The 12,871-nt window shown below is 44.0% G+C and overlaps 1 protein-coding gene across 1 annotated transcript in view; it reads left to right on the top strand.

Annotated features, from left to right (window-relative positions):
- LEMD2 (LEM domain nuclear envelope protein 2) overlaps window positions 1–12,871 on the top strand; it is a 119,370-nt gene that overhangs the window by 23,464 nt on the left and 83,035 nt on the right. The window contains exons 3-4 of the mRNA XM_069633517.1: window positions 9,355–9,430; window positions 12,239–12,315. Of these exons, the coding sequence (XP_069489618.1) occupies window positions 9,355–9,430; window positions 12,239–12,315 (153 nt within the window). The remainder of the gene's footprint in view (window positions 1–9,354; window positions 9,431–12,238; window positions 12,316–12,871) is intronic.

The following is a 12,871-nucleotide window of genomic DNA, read 5'->3' on the forward strand; positions in this document are numbered from 1 at the left end:
ACTACCCTTTCCAGCAATAAGCATGGCTGTAGCCCTCATCAGATTTGGTGGTTGGCCAAACTTTATTGCTAGTGTTTCATCTTTCAGGTTCCGTTTTTCACCAAACACCCATTACACTATACCCCTTACACTGTAGCCCTTCATGTAACGGGCCTTTGACAGCGGTACACCACCAGCAGATCTGTTTTCTACAGAGTAGCATTGGCTTGACTATTTCAGACATGAGCAGGGTTGCTTCCTGTGGCCCACCACCACTCGTATGTAATCCAAGCTAGGGGCTAAGGTTGCCTTGTAGAATATACAATAGTTCTCTCGATAAGAGTAATTTGGGGATTGGTAGTAAAATGGGGCACAGACTGGCAACAGCAACTTGGGAACAGCCCCACTCCCGCAATAAGGGTATATGAGTGCCAGAATCTAAATCTTTATATACATGTATTGTGACATTGTGAATAGATCGCTCAGTCAGTTGGGGGAGGGGCTAGAAGATTCACTCATGCATGCTAGCAGGTGGATGGCAAGCGGAGGGATCTTGGTAGGTTGTAGATGGTGCGATTAGCAAAGTTGAATGCTTAGTTTAGGCGAGTGAAGCAGTAGAGTAATTCGGAGTCATATGCCCCAATAAGTGGTCCAGTTTGCAGACCGTGAGACTAGAGATCGGAGTTCTGGCCAAGTGTTGGGGAGAACCTTCCATATATTGCCATATATTGAGAAGGTTCAGCCTGGCAGCAGTACAGTATTAAAACAATTAAATAAAAGCCATTGGCATTCTGTTTACCATGTCCTAGCCAATCTGGCCATAGCTGCAAGGGACCGTCTGTGGTTAGACCACTGGGCCTACAGCCAGACCAGATCCAATGCCTATATAGTGGGTTGTTTGGCAAGACCTACACAATAAGATTGAGGCAAACTAGCTTCACTGCAACGTGCTCACAAAATTAGAGCAACAAAGGCACAACGTTGTATGCTAGAAGATTCAACATAAGAAGACTCAACGGTCATAAAACCGAGAGGCATTGTATTTGTAGATACAGATGGCAAAGTCAATAACCAGACGGAGGAGAAAGAAAACGTGGCCAATGCATTTGGGATGGCACTCAATCCTTCATCAGTGCTCATCTAGAACAAATGTGATTAAAAAGAAGCCAAAATAAAAAAAAATTGGAACAAAAATAGAAGATAAAAGCAAACTCGAATAGATATTTCATAAGTCAAATCCTGTTGGTCAACATAGAATACAGCACAGACGCTATCAGAGTGGAAATGGAATACCTGTTGTATGGTAATCTCCAACAACCAGGCCAATCAATAACCCTCGAGGGAAGAGGGCCTGGTGCGCCCTTTTGTAAAAAGAACAAGAGCTTTATTTGTATTAAAGACAATGGCAACAGGGTATTAGTCCTCTGCCGCAGAGCTCTCCCTCTTCTTCAAAGCAAGCTGCACATTATAACTGTGAAAATTATCATCTGTGGCGCACACAATGTATAGTGTTAATCCACCACCCTCATTGGCTACCACCTATATACACATACTGTTGGTTACATGTGGTCCCCCAGTTCATTCGACTCCAACTTCTTCACACGTGGGTTTCGATCTCTTGACCTTTAGTGGCTGCTAGGTGATTGGAATTTATTGAAATTACTTCCCTGAGGCCTAATCACGTGATGTGCACCTGGCTGTCAACATGAGCTCAATGGATAACTTTGAGGTCAGTGTGGTCCCTGCAAACAAAGTAACCCTTTTCTCATCTCAGACACACAGGTGCCCCCACTATGCCTCCCTTTGGCAATTTTGTGTGTTGGCATTACCCTTTGCTCTTCCTGGTACAATTCACAAGCCCAGTGGTCCTCTGCTGCTTGTTATCAGTTACCCCTCCCGAGGGGCAGGCTTGGTTCTCCTGCGGATCTCATTAATCGGTCTAATTTGTGAAGGATTTAGGTTTGCTCACGGGTATCTGGTAGGACAAATGAGGGGGACGTTATCCTAGGAGGGCGCTAAGTGTCCTAAATCTCAACTTTTGTTTTGGCAGCCCAAGATCTTTGCCCTGCCTCCAATGGAGTTTTCCTTCACGACCGGCTGTAGCACTACTCTTATTGGGCTGTTGTGTTCCCAGTACATCAAGGAAATGTGTACTGGGGAAGCCAATCTCCATGGTAAACTGGATTCAGAATCTATAAGATTGATGTAACCTAGAAAATAGACCAAGGATGTCACTGGGCCAGTCCAGACCCCAAAAATATCATTGATATACCGGCCTCGATACCAAAGTACTTGTGCTAAACGGGGCAAGACCTGCAATATGACTGAAGCCCATTCTTCAGGAGTCAGTGGCCCACGGTCCCATTCTAGTGGTACTATTGAGGGTGGATTGGTGGGGCTGGGGCCATGACCAAAGCCAATGCCCCAGGCATTTTAACCATAATTTGCACCCCTTAGCATGCACTGCACAAAGCGAGATACTTCAGTGTACGCTGTAAAAAAAAAAGTTTTGCTAAAGGAAGGTTCTAGTTCTTTCATTGTATGAGGATTTTTTAAGAACTTTCATATAGTGCTGAAAGATTTGCGGGATTCAGTCGCTTCTCCGAAGGGAGGAGCCTTTACTTGTGAGGCTAGGAAGGTGAGTCCACTACACAGTAATCCCCCAAGGGGTGGTAGTAAGCGGGACCTCACAGGGAGGGCTCTTCCCCCCCCCCCCCCCCACCCCCCTTGTAGGGACAGGGAACCCTGTTCTGCAAAGGATTTCCCTAAAACCCTTCCTGTGGCACCACACACCACAGGGACACCATCAAACTAAGCCCCTATGGGTTATTATAATACAAGATTTCCCTTGAACAATATATTGCAAACACCATGAAGAAGAAGAATGACGAAACAGTAATATTGATTACTTCCTGGTCTGGGACCAATATTACAGTGACTAAACAGATTGAACCAAAAATGAAGAGTGTTCAACAAATGGAGGATAGACTACAATCCTCCGCTGGGGAGGACCCAGCAACCTCTAATAAACGGACAGGACTTCTTAGGGTGAGGGAGAGAAACGAAGTATGGGAGCTTCAAATCGGTCCAGTCTTGACTGGATCAGGAGAGCGAGAGATACTCCGGCAGGAGGAAGGCCTAAGGTGTTGTTAGCCAGTAGCCTTGAGGAGGTCCGAGGGCGACATGCAGAGGGGAAAAAAACACCTAGGAGAAGCAGGCAAGAGCTGTGCGTGACCTTGGAGGGGGTAGACGGGTCAGTCACTTGAAGCCGCGGAGAAGAGTCTAAAGCAGACAGAACGAGAAACCAAGCTGTCGTCCTGCTTCTGCGAAAAGGCCTGTTGACGCCAACCCTGGGAAAGCAAGGTAACTGGGAGACCCGGGAGGGGACACATCAATAAAGGATATTGTCAGCCTACAGTAGTGGTCAGAAGAGAAAACCTGTTGTGAAACCCATACTACTAGTATCAGTGAGATGAGAACAGCAAGGAGGAAGACAGTGAATCAGAAGAGTGGGGATATGAATCAACTGTCTTGTGCACAAAGAGTTGAAGCACTGTAGCAACGGAATTCGAACCATACAAAGATGGGAATCTGTCTCCCTATTGGAACCAGGAAGAGAGAGACTTTGAGACAATGAAGAGATCTTTTTCCAGGCTTTACAAAGCTGAGGAGGAAAGGCCTTCCAAGTGAACAAGCAGGGGAAACCGGGACTGGGCAAATTCCCCTACAAGAACTACACCAATTACTTCACGAAATAGCCAAGCAATATCTCAAGATTGCTTACCAAAGCTAAAGAAGCCTATCCAGGAGAAGGTAGTAATTCTCCTTGTCTTTTGTTTTCTTCTATTATGTGGAAGGGACAGAGTAGCTTAGAGTTGGACTGAGGATAGACTGATTACCTTTGGATTTCAGATGACCTGCACCGTAATTAGTTTGGTTTAAGTAGGGAAACCCGGGATAGCAAGGCATTTTTGCTTTTATTTGAATTAATAAGCTTGAAATGACAAATACTGTCCATCTAGTCCTTTTGAACTATCTAAATTTTTAAAAATATCAAATTCAGTACGTGAAGGCGAGCATCTTTGGTCAAAAGACTTTTTCATTCTGTATTTGCAAATGTTAATACATTTACGTGGAAAAAGAATTTTGACCATCTGCTTTTTGATTTTACAGCTATAACGCCTGATTCACTGGGTCGGATCAGGTGGTAATGGCCAGGGGCACAAGTGATGGGCCTGAGCGCAGCGAGGTCTTTAACAGTGGCCCACGGTGTCATTGCCACCGGGCCGGGTGCTCTTGCTACTAGCAGCTGGGTTTTAAATCCAAAAACCTGCGACGCTGACACCAATGTGTTTTGTCTATGGCACCCCGTTGATTCAAATAAAACACTTAAAATGGTCGCCGTGCAGGTGGAAGGCGGAGTTCCATGCTGAGCCCCTCTTCTATTTCCACGGCGGCCCCTGAGGCTGTAGTTGTGGCGGGGGCCGCCACCAAAGGAAATCTGCAAAGTGGGGGTTTGGAGGGAAAGGCCCAAGACAGGAGAGGAGGTGGAAGATGGTGGGACTGGTGAGAGCAGCTGTCTGGTTGCTCGGAAAGCTGGTTTGGATCATGAGATTCAGCCCGTGATCTGAGCAACCAAATTGGCTTGCTCCCCCGCCCCAGCAGCTGCTAATTAGACATGCATCATAGTTATCGTCAAAATGAATGTATCTTCCCATGAAAACACCACCTTAACTACAGGATTCCAACTTCTATTTTTATATCTACTGGTGATGAAAATAGATACCTATTGCACTTAAAGCAAATGACGCCCATCAAGAGATCTTGTTTTCTTCATGCCCAGCTAGAATAATGCGTTGGCTTCCTTAGTCGAGTAATCCACTTACTCTGTAGCTCCTTAAGTAAAGAAAAGTGATGCTGCCTTTTTATATTGTTGGCAATAAATCTTCCCATGTTGAAAGAATAACAATCTAGATTTATTTAATAGCTTCCTAAAGAATCTTGAGCCGTCGTCTCTTCCCTGAATAAAAAATGGACAATCTGAATGACGAGGAGCATGTTGAGCCTTCACCCGGTTCCAGCATGGATGTCCCGGTTCCTTTAGCATTCTTTGATGGCTGGAGGCCACCTTCGCAAGTAAAATGGCAATTTGAATGATACCTCTTACCACAAAACGGAAGCTTGTACCTGGACCAGCTTGAATAATGCCATTGGAACGATTGTGAGCAGTGTCACAACTCGTCTGTCTTGGCCCATGGTTCAGCAGCTGATTTTTACCAATAACTGCAGGGTTTATTTGTGTTCTCCTCACATTAATTAAAATGTAGGTTTAACACGTTCTAAAAAATACTGCAAGGTGTACACCTAAGCCCTTTAGGCACCTTTCTAGAGACGGTACTAAAAAACGACTCCCTGTAACATACTAAATTGCCATTTATTGTAAACCAAAGAGTCCACAATAGCTTCCTATTGCACATTCCTGAAATGCACGTCATCTTGAATGTGATGGAGCAAGGTTTAATTAACAATTCAAAATCTAGGTGAAAAGATCTCCACAGGCATAAATAATTGAAGATGTTTATTGAGATCATAAGTTTGCCCACCGGCTCTTCAACAGCAATATTAGAATTGTCCCTGGACCTAGTATGATGACAACCTCGTCTGCCTCCTCCCCCTCCCCTTACTTGTTTTTTTCCTCCCCTTCTCACCCTTCAGCACTATCTGAAATGTCATCGGGCCTAGAACGATAGTCTCTTGGTTTGTTCCTCCCCTTCTGCACCCCTCTCCTTTTTGTTTTTCTCCGGCTCTACCAGAAATGTCGTCAGGCCTAGTACGGTAGTCGCCTGTTTCCATTTCCTTCCCACTCTTCCCCCACCCCCTCCATTATCTAGCTCTTGCACTATCTGAAATGTTGTCAGGCCGAGTACGATAGTTTCACATCCTTACTGTTCATGGCCTGAAAGAATGTCATTGTATTTTCTGTTCCCTCCCTTGCCTTGAAGCGCTTTGAAACATATTGTGTATAGGCGCGATTATATCACTCATAACTGATTTTCTCACTTCATCTTTCCCTTAGCATTCTATGTTCTCTGTTCCATGCAAGAGTGGTGGAGATATGGACAAAGAACAGAGAATGCTACACACCTGCCCCTTTACACAAAATTGAATGCACATCCTATATATATATATATATATATATATATATATATATATATATATATATATATATATATATATATATATATATATATATATATATATATATATATTTCATCTTAACTCTGCCATTTCCTACCTTGTAGCATCATTTTTAACACGTCTATACACTTTTTGCAACTTCTTGAAATAATTTAGCATCCATAGATGTTCGGGAACGTCTGACTTAATCGCAGACCTTCTTTCTGGACAGTGCCACGTGACCATACGCTTGCGCGTGTCATGGTGACGTGTTCGCAAAGGCGTCTGCACTTTGTGATCGGATCCGCGCTTCGTAGACAGTTCGGAACTGCATTTTCTACTGATCTAGGAACTTTCAACTTCAAAATCAGTAAGGGTATTGTGTAGAGTGGCGACAAAAAGTTTCCACCAATGGCGTGAGAAAGATAATTAGCACACGACGGCCACCAAGGTATGACAAAGACCAAATAACTCATTAGACAGGATTATTGGTGGCCTGGGATGGATTTGCAGGGGGAAGGAAAACCAGCCGGATTCCGGATTCCCTAGTGTTCATAGCCGTGTCATGAGAAGTGTAGCTGGGAATCGAAGCACTAGTAGCTGGTACCATATTCATGGAGTTGTTTGCCCGAATAATAATTTTGATAATGAAAAACTGGGATAGAGAATCGCATAAGCTCCTGAGTTGGTTGGACAGTACGAGAAGATTCAGCTGAAGGACCGACTTCACCACCGAAAACTGAGCTTTGGTCTGCCATAGAGCAGTTTCAATTTTCTGGGCGAAATTGCAGCAATATAGGCCACATAACTAGCTGTATACGTGGTCCTAAACTCTGAGTCGTAATTAGCACGCCATTTTCGTTCTGCTTGCCTAAGATGCAGTCTGCTGTCCTCAATTGTTCCAAGAACTATGGCTGTGCAGGGAGCCTGCGAGCCTGTGCAAGCCTTTCTGGAGCCACTTTGTCAGCTGCTGCTAAAAGAGAAGTAGTCCGAAGTGACAACTAAGGAACCGATGAATGATCTTGTAGCAGTCGGGTATGGCCTGTACAAGAGGAGGAGCTGAGCTTTCCTGCAACCAGGTCGTAAGGAATGGTATAGCTGGCTGACAATCGGATACCAGTGGAATGACTTCTGCGGCATGCGCCGGTAGAGATCTGGTGTTCAATAATGGAGAGTGAGTCACCATGCCATCTGCTGCTGATGATCTAAGGGAGAAATGCCGGTCTGTTCGTCTGGCCATACAGCAGGAAGTGCGGTGTTCAGGGGAGCTAGAAACAAGACCTTGCCTAGAGTATGATAGTGGGCACCCTCCACGCCAGCAGCATGGACAGGCACGGACGGGCTTGCTTTAAGCGTGCCTTTGGCGCGCTGACGGCGTGCCCGCTGCACCCGTCCGCTGCGCTTGTTGCACTTGCCTCGCACTACTGAGGACCGCGGTTTGAGCTAGTGCTGCGGCCGCTCGCTGCAGTAGCGTTGGAGCCCAAAATTAAGGTTATAGTGCAAAATTATGTTGGAAGGGTTGTGAGGGAGTTTTAGCTGCGCGGCTGATTTACTGTCACAATCTGGCGCAGGCCGGCACTCTTACTGTGGTTTTCGGGTGGTCCGAACCGCAATTCTCAAATAGTTGAATGTCCATATACACTCCTTTCTCTGCATTAATTCAACACCTTTACTGCTCAATCATTCCTCTTGGGAAACATCCAGAGGCGAAAAGCTTCAGCTACCTCGATAATCACTGTGGATACTAAACGAATGAACGGCTATCCCATCCTCGTTGACACTGAAAAGATCTCCACAGGCATAAATGATTGAAGATTTAGATCATAAGTTTGCCCACCGGCTCTTCAACAGCACTCTAATTTTCTCTCTGCATCTTTCCCTTAGCATTCTATGTTCTCTGTTCCATGTTCCACGCAAGAGTGGTGGCCCTAAGGACCAAGAACAGAGAATGCTACGCAAGGCAATTCCATTTCCCGTAAAATGAAATGCAGTTGAGCACTGTCCGTTGCATTAACTTTCACAATGGGAGCATTCTGCCTTCCTCTTAGGAGGGCAGAGGGCTGATCACAAAGTGAAAAACACACACACACACACACACACACGGATAATGATGAGCATCAAGAATGATCTCCAAAACTACTTAAAAACCGGAGTCATTAAAATAGTCCCAACGGACACACGAATTGGATAGGTAGAGAGTTTGTTGCTGACTTCAATGGGACAAAGTGAATAGGCTTCTCCCGGTTATAGGATGAAAACGATCTCTTGGCTAGTTATGATAGTAAGACAAATTCAGGTTTGATGGCTACAGCCCCCGAGAAGATTGCAAGGACGGAACAAGCAGTCGATTTTGGAGTCATGGCGCATTGGTGAACTGCGACATTTAAAGCAGTAAAGCACATGGAAGCTGGGTCTGTAAAAGGGCACTACAAGGGTGTGATGCAAACCGCTGGAAGGGCCCGCCCCCCTCTACCTCCCACTCACCAAAATCAGCTCAACAGACCAAAACAAACACGCACACACATTCACACAGCAATCACTCTTATCATTCATACGAGCACCCATCGCCATACACTCACTCATAGTCGCCCCACAGTTTGAAGACCTCTGCTTTAGAGTATTTTTATGAATGGTAATGACGATCAGGGCAAACGCATGTTATCTGCATTATTTGGTGCACCTCCGCATGTATCAATCAGTGTCTTGTGGTCTCAAACGGACTATTTAGTGAAACTGTTTGCTATGAATTTGGCAAATTTAATTTTAACCCCTTATTCATTGCTTATTTTCTTATGATTGCTGGCCCAGGGGGATAGCTCAGGGGCAACACGTTTGTTTTGGAAGCAAGACAACACAGAGCAACAGTTTGAATCCCGGTCCAGCGTTTAGAACCTGGTCTCCAGTGTTACGCACGTTATAAAGATTGAGATTTGCTTGAATTTGACCGCGTTGAGTAGCTGTCTTCTGTGAGACTTTGAACAAAGTGTCACTGGTTACAAACATGAGTCATGACATCAAAACTCTGCACACATTTGATAGATTACCTCAGTTAGGTTCAGACATTCCTTGATGCTTTTTATTGTGCCAACAAGAAACTTTTACATGACTTTGCAGTGTTTTGCCAAGTATTGTTTTGCGCCACCCCCCCCCCCCCCCAATGCTTCCATTTATATTGAGCCTTGCATTCTTTCTTTTCAGTACTGTCGCATGGAGCAGGATAAGATTGTTCAGAAAATGCTCTTTGAACTGTACAACTTCCTGGCCAAACAGGCAGGTGAGTGTCTAGTGCAGAGTTCTCGGTACACTGTGAAAAACGACCGGTATACGTTTATTAAACTCTTCAACGTATACACATTGGTTGATTTGCAAACGTCATAGCTATAGTGAGAAAGAGGTTCCACAAATGAGGCCCTCTCCCTTTAACCCTACTGAGGGAAGAAGATAGTTTATCAGGTGATAGGCTTCTGAAATGGACCGTTTCCCTGTGGAATGACATGGTCACTTCCTGAGCAAGTACATACAAGGCCAATATAATCGTGTGAGGTTTTATAGTTCGAAACCGGCTGTGCCTATTCCAATACTATATTGAATTTAAAACCAACTTTAGCTACGTTGCTGCCAAGTGCAGCAGAGAACTAATGGTGCGCACAGTCACAATAGCATTTTGTTTAATTGTATATTAAACTAGCAAACGGACCCATTCTCCAAACGGGTTCTGTAGACCGACATAACGCTCTTCAATTGTTGAAAATGAATGAACTTGTAGGTAGCTCTTCCGCCCTAACCTGGTGTGGTGCAGTTTGCTGCAGTGTAAATATCTCGGAAATCGTGCAGGCTAGGGCCTTGAACATGATTTTTGAGGTCCCATAATTTGTTCCTCTTTTCAGAACCGGTTTAGAAACATGTTTTTTTTTTTTTTCCTTTCCCTTTCTGGTGAACATGGTTTACAACTTCGGTAGGCACCATGTCGAAAAAATCCTCTGGAAAATTAATTTTACCTGCTGCATCAAAAATTTGGAAACTTCTGGAATGCTACCTGCCTTCGCCTCTAGGTTCCATTCGCCTCTCATATATTTTTTTGCTTCACTTCTGGTGAACATGGCTTATGTCTTCATCGGCACGCCACAAGCAAATGTTGATTTTTGATGAAATCCGGGAGAAGGGGTGTAGTGTCCAAATGTCATGTAGCCAGTAATGTCCGGAGGGTCTTAACGGGTATCTATGCAAAATTTGGTGAAACCGTGTGTAATTGTAAAAGAAATAACACTTAACTAAGCCACAAACCCACACACATTGACTTTTTTTTATATAGATTATGATTGAATAGGAGTTATATATTCTCTGATTACACGTGGGTTTATCTGACATAGATACGTTTTACTTTGTTTGAATTCATGAATTGACCTTTCTCTGATCATATTGAAAGTATGCGAAATAATGCTTGAACTATTTCCAGTTCAAACACCTTACTTCTTTCTTTCCCGAGTCCCTTTTATGTTTAAGAGAATCTCAAGAGGGCATTAAGCCTGCCACCACTCTCCTGTTGGAACAGCCTACCTAGTGTTTGAATTCCTCTTCCGCATTAGTGCCCAGACCCTGCTCATTATTGACCATTACTACATTGAGCACGTCAATCCTAAATTAGTTTTCCATTCTCCGAATTGATTTAGTGTTAAAGCCCTATTAAATCGGCAAATGGCTTATAAAGCCTATAAGAATTAGGCAATTTTGGTGCCTGTTGTCCTAGGAGCTCCACTCCATTAGCAGCATTTCCTTGTCACTAGCACTCAAACGCTAATGCACCACCGTGCACGTACAGGAACAAATGAAAGCTGGTTATTTAAACATGGGTAGCACAAGGAAAGGAAAGGTCTTGCTCTGTTCATGTATGAGGCCTGGAGATCAGAGTGGCTGTGCCTCTGGACATGCAAGTGATGGGAAGGATGATATGTGGAGCCATGAATTTGTGGAGGGCTACATAGGTTACAAACAATATACAAAAGTGAACAGTGAGGTGGCCTGAACTGGGCACACTATGCATGCCAAATTGTGCACAAAATGGATTGCCATGGACATAGCCTTGGATACTGCAGAGGTGGACGATGCAGGATCTGCTATGAGAGCAGCGAAGACCCATTGTTGTGGGCATGATAACCAACAGATTGCTTTTATCTGGACAGATTGGACTGATAATCCACCCTTGGTTGTGGTATCAAAGCTCCTATAATCTAGACACCACTGCTAGTTGGTCTCCTCCAGAATTAATGGCCCACTAGTCTACAATACCATTTCAACAGCTGCCTGATGCTGAACCATCCACCTGAGAACATCCATATGGTTGTTGCACACTTTTTGGCAGGCTGCAAGTTGGTATGAAGCCCTCTTGGAAATGCATACGAAAATAATTGGTTTAGAATTTTTTTGAACTTCGTAATTTGTATAGGTGTAACCATTTTGAAGGCAGCGTTCAGTCCTAATGGGGGTACCAAAACATTTTTTTTTAATAAAGAAAGATGTTTCGTTAAAAAGCAGAACTATGCGACCCAGCTCAAGACTAGATCAAATTAAAATTACTATTCTTTTTTGGGCATAATTAATAGTCTAGAAACTATATGGGTTTTACGGGTACCACTATCTCAAAGCAGTAAACGGCTTGCTAGATAATGGTTCCATTCGAAAACCATACAAATATTTAGCCATGGGTCTCTTTCTGTTTCAACAGCCCAGTCTACCTCCCCCACTATCATTGGACTGAATTGAGTCTTTTACAGATGTTACCCCAATCTTTTTAGGTTTACATTTGCAAGCGGTTGCTGTGTTTTTTAAAGCCTGATGTTGGTGAGGGTTGTTGGCAGCTCTGCTGCTCAGGGTACGGTTATTGAAGGTGCGCAGTAAAGCCTCACAATTCCTTCATGGTCCTGGAATAATGTTTGTGTTGTAGAATGCTTTGGTGCAGGTGTGCTGCAACCTGTGAATTCCTAATCTTTACCCTACCTCGCGGTATTGTATTTGCAATCCTGCTCAAGTCATTGTCGCCTTGAACATTCCCTGGAACAGTTTTGCTCTTTTCTTTTTCTGTTAGGTAACTTCGAGTGTGGGAATCCTGAGCAATTGAAGAGCAAATGCATTCCTGTTGAAGAAGCTAGAAAATTTGTCGCAGTGAGTATTATAACCAAACTATCCTCTCTACTATTAATACTTGCCCCTATCCTTCCTAGATAGCTGCTTTCACAATGCTCTGGCAAGGAGCAGCAGTCACAGCCTATTACTCCATGGCTTTGCACACTTGATACCTCTGTTTATGTTCCTGTGAAATGTTATGCTCGATTGAGCTCCTCTTTAATTTTCTCTGCTTTTCCTTGGTGCCCCAGTGCTCTGGTGGGTTGCCCCAAGAACTACTGGTGGATGTTACAAAAACTCATAGAACAGTCTACCTCACTAAACAACAAAGACTTAGATCCTGCTCTATGGAATCTAAGCAGCTTCTTTAACCTCTCTCGAAGGAACAGGAGTGGGTTAGATATTAGTTTAAGGGACTGTGGGCTCCCGGTGGGTCGGGGGGTGTCATAGAGAGGCTTATTCATGCACTTATTGTAAAATTGGCTATAAGAGCTTCAGATATTTTTTCCTCATCTGGTTTTATGGTGTTTATGAAGAGTGATTGTCTATTCATTTGTTGTTTTTTTTGGCTGTGTCAGAAAATGTGCAATACTTG

This window comes from Ambystoma mexicanum, chromosome 13, assembly GCF_040938575.1.
Source record: "Ambystoma mexicanum isolate Mex_15411 chromosome 13, UKY_AmexF1_1, whole genome shotgun sequence".
In the NCBI taxonomy this organism is placed as follows: Eukaryota; Metazoa; Chordata; class Amphibia; order Caudata; family Ambystomatidae; genus Ambystoma; species Ambystoma mexicanum.